The sequence below is a fragment of the Arachis ipaensis genome, chromosome B01, assembly GCF_000816755.2.
Source record: "Arachis ipaensis cultivar K30076 chromosome B01, Araip1.1, whole genome shotgun sequence".
Lineage (NCBI taxonomy): Eukaryota > Viridiplantae > Streptophyta > Magnoliopsida > Fabales > Fabaceae > Arachis > Arachis ipaensis.
This window is the reverse complement of record NC_029785.2, coordinates 7,920,593-7,930,134: the sequence shown is the minus strand read 5'-3', so window position 1 is coordinate 7,930,134 and position 9,542 is coordinate 7,920,593. Positions and strand designations below refer to the sequence as shown.

At 39.0% G+C, this 9,542-nt stretch overlaps 2 protein-coding genes across 3 annotated transcripts; both read left to right on the top strand.

Annotated features, from left to right (window-relative positions):
• LOC107616938 (spidroin-1) lies at positions 198 to 4,836 on the top strand. Of its 2 annotated transcripts, XM_021116977.1 has the most exons (4): positions 198 to 354; positions 391 to 2,782; positions 3,034 to 3,112; positions 4,370 to 4,836. In XM_021116977.1, exon 2 carries the CDS (start codon positions 410 to 412, stop codon positions 2,585 to 2,587), a length of 2,178 nt encoding a protein of 725 aa, XP_020972636.1. In that variant the 5' UTR covers positions 198 to 354; positions 391 to 409; the 3' UTR covers positions 2,588 to 2,782; positions 3,034 to 3,112; positions 4,370 to 4,836. The 2 variants fall into 2 exon arrangements, with proteins under 2 accessions (XP_020972636.1, XP_020972635.1); XM_021116976.1 differs by lacking the exon at positions 3,034 to 3,112.
• LOC107617084 (classical arabinogalactan protein 10) lies at positions 6,657 to 7,633 on the top strand. The gene has a single exon (XM_016318913.2). The coding sequence runs from the start codon at positions 6,824 to 6,826 to the stop codon at positions 7,472 to 7,474; it is 651 nt and encodes a 216-aa protein (XP_016174399.1). The 5' UTR covers positions 6,657 to 6,823; the 3' UTR covers positions 7,475 to 7,633.

Sequence of the window (9,542 nt, the reverse complement as noted above, 5' to 3'; positions counted from 1 at the left end):
TTAATTTTAATATAAGTTTTAATTCTAAATAATTTATTTTTTAAAAATATTAAAAATAATATTTTAAAAATATTTTATTAAAATATTCTAAAAATTAATATTTAATTTTTATTAATATATTTATAAAACCATACATTTTAATTTTTAATTTTAATTTTATTTTTCTTTAATTATGATCAGCTCAATTACGGTTCGAAAAACTATGATGTTCAGTTGTTCGCTCTTTGGACCGGAAAAAACATTAAAAAAGGGATTAGATTAGTTGACAACTTTCCAGATTAGGGTTTGAGTCTCCCCGACTCTTCTCTTCTTCTTCAACACACTGCGCATGCTCTCTCTTCTTTGCACTCTCTGGTAAGATCTCTTTCTCTCTCTATCAATACGTGCCAGATTGCAAGATAACTCAAGAATGGAGGAAGGCGAAGGCGGGGATCCCATGGATCAGTTCCACCGTAACGAGGCTATATCCGCCGTCGCCGACGAGGGTTTCTTGGGCGAGGAAGACGACGATTACGAGGACCTTTACAACGACGTCAATGTCGGTGAGGGCTTCCTCCAATCGCTGCGTAAAAACGACGATCTAGCGTTTCGAAACGACGATGCCGTTCAGGACAACAGCAAGAAGCCCCAACAAGAAGCTGTCGCTGGGGTTTCGATTCCTGGTGTAGGTGGTGGTGGTGAGGGACCCGGTGGTGGTGGTGGTGGTGGGGCTGTGGATGGTGGTTCTAGGGTTTCTGGGTTTCAGAATCAGGGGTTTAGAGGGAATGATTTGGGTGCAAAACAGGGTACTGGTGGATCTGGAATTAGGGTTGAGTTGGGTCAGCCATCTGGGAAAGTGAGTGAAATTGAGGATCGGAGTGGAAATGGTGCTGGTGTTGGTGGTGGTGGTGCTTCTGCGGTGCAAGGGATTGGACAGCAGCCTCATGGTGGTGGTGGTGGTGTTGTTGGCTCCGTTGGGAATGAGGGTTTGGCCAGGCAAAGTGGTGGTGGCGGTGTTGGAGTTGCAGCTGGAGGAGATGTTAATAGGATTGGTGGGAATGGGATCGGGAACAGTGTGGGTGTAGTTAATACTATTAACACTGGTGGACCTGGACCTGGACCTGGACCTGGTGGCCCGGTGGGTGCTGGAAGTGCTGTTGCTGCTGGTGGTGGCGGCGGCGGTGGAGGTACCATATTGTTTGTGGGTGATTTGCATTGGTGGACTACCGATGCTGAACTGGAGGCTGAGCTCTGTAAGTACGGCCCTCTCAAGGAGGTGAAGTTTTTCGATGAGAAAGCTAGTGGGAAATCTAAAGGGTATTGCCAGGTTGAATTTTATGATCCTGCAGCTGCCACTGCCTGTAAGGAAGGCATGAATGGGCATATGTTTAATGGAAGGCCTTGTGTTGTTGCCTATGCTTCGCCTTTTACAGTTAAGAAAATGGGTGAGGCTCAGGTGAATAGGAACCAGCAGATGAACCAAACAGCAGCTCCTCAGGGAAGGAGGGGGCCTGCTGAGGCAGGGGCTAAGCCTGCTGGGAGTAATATTACAACTGGCGGTAACTACCAAGGGGGAGATGCAAATAGAGGTTATGGAAGGGGTAACTGGAGAGGGAATAATCCTGGGATGGGTAATAGGGGGCCTGTTAATCCTATGAGGAATCGAGGAGGTGGTATGGGTGGTAGAGGTATAATGGGAAATGGTGGGAATGGATTTGGACAGGGCATGGGTGCTACGCCTCCTATGATGCATCCTCAGTCAATGATGAATCAGGGATTTGATCCTGCATTTGGTGGTCCCATGGGTAGAATGGGTACCTATGGAGGCTTTCCTGGTGCTCCAACACCTCCATTCTCTGGCATTTTGCCTTCATTCCCTGGTGTTGGAGGTGTTGGTTTGCCTGCACCCCATGTTAATCCTGCCTTTTTTGGAAGAGGGATGCCTGTGAATGGCATGGGGATGATGCCTGGAGCTGGTATGGATGGACCTAATATGGGAATGTGGTCTGATCCCAATATGGGTGGATGGGGTGGTGAAGAGCCTGGTGGTGGCAGGGCCGGAGAGTCAAGTTATGGGGAGGAAGCTGCATCGGATCATCAGTATGGTGAGGCAAGTCATGATAGAAGTAACTGGCCTAATTCTATGAGGGAAAAAGATAGAGGTTCGGAAAGGGACTGGTCTGGCACATCTGAGAGGAGGTACAGGGATGATAGAGATCAAGGATATGAGAGAGATGCACCCAGAGAAAAAGATGTGGGACATGATCATGAATGGTCCGAAAGAAGGCATCGTGATGACAGGGACATTGGTCGAGAAAGATCTCGAGACCGTGATAGGGAAAAGTCTAGAGACCGCGATCGTGACCGTGATCGTGACCGCGAAAGGGATCGTGAACGAGATCGTGATCGTGACAGGTACAGGGAAGACAGGGACAAATATGCAGATCATCATAGGTATCGTGATCGTGAAGCAGAGCATGATGATGAATGGGAAAGGGGGCGGTCATCGAGGACACACAGCAAATCACGGTTATCTCAAGAGGAGGAACATCATTCTAGGCCCAGAGATGCTGATTATGGGAAGCGGAGGCGGATGACCTCCGAGTAGTTTTATATGCTGCCTTATTATTTTTCCATTGCAGAAGGAAAGAATAGTAACTGAGAAGTAATGGTTTGACGTGCCTTTTTGGGATTCTTCGGTTGTGCTCCTCTGGTCCAGAAGTTGTTGAGCATCTGTTCCATTTCAATCACTTGTTCTGATTGCTTCTTGTTAGGAGCATGGCTTTGGTTATCTTCGAGGAAGGTTAGTTTTGGTACTATAATTCTTTATATGCCTGAGGTATTTTAGCTTGTGACATATGTGGTTGATTTGCGTTTTTTAACTACTAGTAGTTTAGTGCTAATGTCCTTTACAGACTTGATACGGTCTACTTTTTCTTCAACTCAACTAATTGTCTGCCAAGACTTGGTTTTAACTGTAGATGACTATAGACTAGAGAGGTGTTGAGTATTCTGTTGAATAAGCATCTGTAAGATTAACTCATTGAAATGTAGGTCAATTATCAATAAAAGCCCAGGAAACCTAGAAATGAAGTGGTAACATCCAAACGAGAAGCCTAACAAATTCTTATTTGTAGGTTCTATTGGAATCAAGTATTAATTTTCAATTTAAAGTTTCATGTATTGCATTCTCTAGTTAAAATTGCATTGCATTATTTCTTTTGTTCATCTGTGCTCTTCTTTATTCACATAATCCCCCCTATGCCTTTCTGTAAGCTATATTCTCAATAAATCTTTCTAGTACTATTCCGGATATGTTCTCCAGTCCCGTGTATAAGGCTGTAGTGTTTGATTCTCTCCCTGAATCTATGTGCTCTTGTGATGCCATGTAAACTTGATTGTTTGTCATGATAAGTTAATGATCAAGCATGTCTCCTCTTCAAGACCAGGATGCTTAATTTCTGGATTAATTGTAAATTTGTATTTCATCTGCTAAAAACACTCTGATTCTCATGTTTTCATTTATTAGTTAATTTCTGCAAACTACAGGAATTTATGATAACTTGCAAGCATATAATCATTCTGGTTAGGAGCATATATACATGCATGTTGGTAACAAGCTTGCTATAGGAACATACATACAGTATGCTTGAATATGTGGTCGATTTTTCATTTTTTGATTATGTGATCACATGGTATCAAGCTAGCCAAGCAATTCACTATAGTTATCCTTTCTCCTATTTTTGATTGGTTGGCTGGGTAAAAAATAATGCTAGATATGTGGTTAGTGGAACATGTGTATGTATATTTGATTTCAGTGGAAGACATCTGATATTGTGTTAAGTAGATTATATATATACAAACACTAATGCTTTAAAATAATCGGCAATATTATAGGTTCTTAGAGTTGGTGAACCCTGTTTTTCTTTTCGTGAGATGCTCTCTTGAGAAATACACAAGGCAAAAGGATCTTTGGGACATGGATATGAGAGAATGGTTGAAAAATGTCTTCATATGGTCACACATTCATGTGTCAAATAATGGAGCATTAAATTCTTGGCTTAGATTTTTGAATTGTTTTATTTATTTATTTGTTTCAAGAATGATAGTCATTTAGCATTTCCAGAAATTTTGAAGTTATTTGCATTTCTGTGGCAAAAAATTCTTGGGTTGCAGCTGTCTGAAACTGAAAGGTGTAGTTTGTTTGTGGATTTAGAGGGCAAAACTTGACATAACATAAAGGTTATTGCTTTGGTGGAACTGCACTGCCTACTTTTTTTTTGTTTTGTTGTGGTTTTTAATCACTTGATAAGAATTAAACTTGTATTTTGCTGCTTCATGTTAATGCCTTCTGAATTTCGATTATTTTTTATTATCCTATGTTATGTAGGAACAAATGTGTTGAGAAAGGAAACTGGTCATTCAAACTCTGGGTTGCTGTGGGGGATCAACAATCAAGCCTTCAGTATTGCTCCTTTTTATTACAAAGAGAAGTGGAACATTTACTATGAACTTTTTAGCTTTTGATTTGAGTTTATGTTTTAGTTATTAGCACATGAAAAGAAAAACCGAAGTTGTTGATGTAATGGGTTTAACTTGCTGAAGTCTGTAATGTAGAAGACTGCTTAGAACTTATGTTTGATTGATGTATTAGGATTTAGCACAGGATGTTGCTATTGTGCCCCGTTTCTGATTGGCTCGCTGTTGTATCATTTTTTTCCCACTTTTTTGTTTTGGGTGTTTTGTTTCCCTAACATATTGTTAGTATACTAGTTGAGCATGCAAATATTGTGTATGATGTAGAGAGCTAACCATTCTATTAAGGTAATCACTCAAAGCTGTAGAAGTTGTATATAATCCTGTCTTGTAGATTTTTTATTTTTTGGGTGGGGTTTAGTCATGTTTTGTATTTCATGATGTTATGTAAATATTTTTTTTTTGGGGGGTTTTGATTCATGTAAATATTGATATTTACTTGTGTTTTTTAAATAAAGGTCCAATCCAGCTCAAGTTCTGATTTGTTTTCTTATCTTGTTATTTAGTTAGTGAAATGGAATCCATATGTTTAGATTTTGAGGGCTTCATTGTGTTTATGTCTGTTGTCACACTCACTTCCTGACTTTTCAGGAATTATAGTTAGTAAGAAAGTCCATTAACTTTTGATTATTTTTTTCTCATCTATTTTGTACCCCCATCTTAAAGCATTAGAGATTTAGAGTTGTAAATCTTGTTTTCATATGTCCCTTTTCATGAAATATATTATTTGTAGAGTCCATTTAAATTCATTCAGATGATTGCCTCTGGCTCATGTTCTTTCCTAATTCATTGTTTTTCTCCCCCTTTTAAAAGAAATCCTATTTCAAACAGTTACATTTATTAATTTTGCTTTGCTTTTTTCCATCAGAAATGTGGGTTGAATTTTCCTCTTAAAAGTAGAAAGTATAAACCATTAAAGGAAGTGAATTTACACCTCTGCTTGTTATCCTATGTGCTCTGTTATGTTTTCTATTGAACTGATGTGTTTTTATGCCAGTGGGTTTATGTTATTTCAATGCTAGATATTTTATTTAACCTTATTTTTTGGCTGTAGGCCTGTGGCACTGAGTTGCTTGACAGTTTTTAAGTTGATAATTCTTAACCTTGCAATCAAGTAACATACTCTCCACAATATTTGTTCTTATTCCATACATATGATTCTGTTATCATAAAAATATCTTGTGGCACCGTGGGAAACTCTCAATTATCCATGGGGGAGACTTTGGAGAGAAACTAAGAGAGAATACAAGATAAAAAATACCATATTCAATTCAAAATCTTAAAATGTCAAGTTAATAAGCTTTATATTTTATAATTTGTTCACTTATTTTTCTTCGATGTGAGGCTAATTCTTCATATTCCCTCACACTTGTTTTCTTAACAAAATAATATTGACTATAAAAAGATCTAATATATGTATATAGCATGTTTTATCATTTGATACTCTATTGACTATCAATTTTAAGACATAAAATTAAGTTACTCATACATGAGGGTAAAAGATTATTTTATATGTGATATATTAACATTTCTTATTCTCATCTTTTCTTCAAAACATCCATAGTCTAAAACCTTTTTTTGGTAACACCAATATCCACACCATAATAAGTGTTCAATTGTTTAGGGAAGAAACTGGACTTAAAACGATACAAACAAGTGACATCACATCTCAAGTTGCAACTAGTGTTAACAAAAATTTGTTATACTACTTAATCCAATACTAACAAGTTATTGCTTTATTTGTTTTTTAATTTCTAGAAATATTTCGTAAGTCATAAATCCCCAATTTGTTGACATTTGCATTAGTTTTAATTTAAATATCATTACATAATTTCCATGTTAAATTTTTGCCCCTCCAAAAGTTTCTTTCAAGCTCCCTTACTGGATAATTGACACTGTTATAATAACATTATGAATAGGTATAATCCAATTCATTTCATTCCTGGAAATGTAATTCGAAGACGACAAAATCTCTTATATGTTAATAAACAGACACATCCAGTCATCGATTGGCGAGTGGCGATTAACCCTGTAAGGCTGTAACCCAGCAGGTCATATCCCTCCACTACTCAACGGCTATGTTACCGGCTATAGCCAGTGAACCATCACAACGGTAACATTTTACTTAGTTTGCTAACACTATATATACATTTCTCACTTCATCAAATGTACTTTCAAGTCTCAACTCAACACAAAAATAAAAAACAAACAAGAACACTTTCCAACTTCCACTCTCACCACAGATTCATATTCATATTCATTCATCCTTGTACTTCTCGAAAGGGTGAATCTCAAAAGGAATCCAAAGATGTTGAGTAAGAGATTGTTGTTGCTTCCACTGTTCCTTCTTTCTGTCTTGTTGTTTGCCGGTTCCGTTTCGGTTCTCGCAGAAAATAATGCTCCTTCTCCTTCGCCGAACTCGTCTTCCGCAAATTCTCCAGCGTCTCCTGCTCCGGCACATTCACCGGCGAAGCCACCATCTGCATCGTCACCAACTTCGCAGTCTCCGGCAGTTTCACCATCCGGATCATCATCTTCTTCTTCTTTGTCGCCGGCAGCGGCACCTACTTCGAAGTCTCCGGCGCCGTCATCGGTTTCTCCGGCTCCAAGCCCTTCCAAGAACGGGTCTCCGCCACCAGTACCGTCTCCGGCTACTCCTCCACCGACTGCTCAGACTCCGGCGGTGACTCCTGTGAGTGCTCCACCGGTGACAGAGGTTCCGGCAAGTTCTCCAGCAGCGACACCAGAGTCTTCCGCGGGAATTCCTTCGAGTTCGGCCGCTCCAGCAGATTCACCAGTGACAATACCGTCTAGCAGTGCCGGGCCAGTGACGGCGCCGGCGAGTTCTTCGCCCGAAACTTCGCAGGGTCCGGCCAGCGATGATTCGGGTTCAATTTCAAGTTTCAGGGCTCCGATTGTGTTGGGTGGCATTGCCGTTTGGATCGGTTTGGTTATCTAAGGCAGAAAGAGGAAGATGTGTTGCTATTTTTGTAATATTTGTGGTTTCTTTTAGCAATTATTTTTTTTCATTATTTGCCTCATTGTTGGATAAATAATTCCTTCATTTTTGTTGTTCAATTCCTTGAACTTGGTTATTCAACGGAGAATGCATTATGCATATTAAAGCGTACGTTTTTTTTTTTTTAACGAATGAAATTTAAAAAACAACACAAAAGTGCAAATCCTAAAAGCATGCAAATTTTTTTATCTTTTCAAGAAAATGTTTATTTTATTAACATTTTAAATAGATTAAACACAACTTTTTATTCAACAACAACAACAAACAACAACAAAGTCTTGTCCCACTAAGTGGGGTCGACTACATGAATCAAACGATGCCATTGTGCTCTGTCATGTATACAGAGAGACTGTTTACATGTAGATCTTGTTTGACCACCTCATGGATGGTCTTCTTAGGTCTTTCTTTACCTTTCGCTCTTTGTCCATCTTCCATCTCATCCACCCTCCTCCAAAACACATGAGACGCGATTCAACCATCTTTTCCACAATGAGTGCTACTCCAACTCTCTCCCTTATATCTTCATTTCTTATTTTATCCAATCGCATATGACCACTCATCCATCTCAACATCTTCATCTCTGTCACACTCAGCTTATGTTCGTGTTCCCCTTTAGCCGCCCAACACTCCGTACCATACAGTATAGCCGGTCTTATAGCGGTACGATAGAATTTACCTTTTAAGTTTTAAAGGCACTTTTTTGTCGCATATAAAGCCAGATGCACTCCGCCATTTTGACCAACCTGCTTGAATCCTATGATTTACATCCTGTTCAATCTCTCCATTATCCTGTATGATGCACCCAAGATACTTAAAACTTTTAACTTTTCGTAGGATGTTTTCTCCAATCTTCACCTCTACCCGAATATATGCGATCCTTACTCTCCTCTTTTCTAAAACCTTCCATAAGACTTCCCTTGGTACCCTATCATACGCTTTTTCCAAATCAATAAACACCATATGTAGATCCTTTTTATTAATACGATACCTCTCCATCATCCTTCTTAATAGGTATACCGCTTCAGTGGTAGATCTGCCTGGCATAAATCCAAATTGGTTCTCTGTTACTTGTGTCTCTTTTCTCAACCTCCGTTCTATCACCATTTCCCATAACTTCATAGTATGACTCATAAGCTTAATCCCTCTATAATTTCCGCAACTTTGTATATCCCCCTTATTCTTGTAGATAGGTACCAAGGTGCTCTTTCTCCACTCATCAGGCATCTTCTTTGACCTTAAAATCTCATTAAAAAGCTTGGTTAACCAACTTTTTATTCCATTCACAAAAATGCTTCTTCATTGTAAAATTCAGAATAATTATGTAATTCAAAACGAAACTTTTAACAAATACAAAAAAACATGATGAAGGAAAATTCTTGATAGCTTTGATTTACTTGAGGACATTGAAAACATTAAAAAAGTAAAAAAAAAAAAAAATAAGAAGAGTTAAAACATTAATTATTTTTTGGGTAAATATCCTTTTCTGCCTTTGACTTTTTTCTCGTGAGACAAAGTACACTTTAATAATTTTTAAATTTGAGGCCTTTTTTTTTCGTGAGACATACCCTTATCCATTAAAATGGACAAATCAACTTCTATTATCGGTTGACAAACGATTACAAGGGTGATATTGGTTGAAGCTGATGTGTAACTCCAAATGGTTATTCAGACTAAAAACCTCTTTCCTGAAGGGAAAAAAAACTCCTCTTCTTCCCCCTTTCTACTTCATCTTCTTCTCCTTCCTTTTTAGCCAGTCACAATCATCTCCATCTCCATCACCACCATCATCGAGCTTCACCTTCACCACCATCATTGCGGCACCACCATCATCGAATCTGCCTCTCTTTTCTTCTTCCTCTTCCTTTTCTATTCCTACGCCGTGCCCTGCTTCTTCCCCAGTCCCCATTGTTGTTGCCTTCGCCGATTTGAGGATGAGACTTCGCTGCTGCTTTCGCCTCTTTGCACTGTAACAGTCTCTGCCACATGTGCTTTTGTCGTTGTTCTTCTG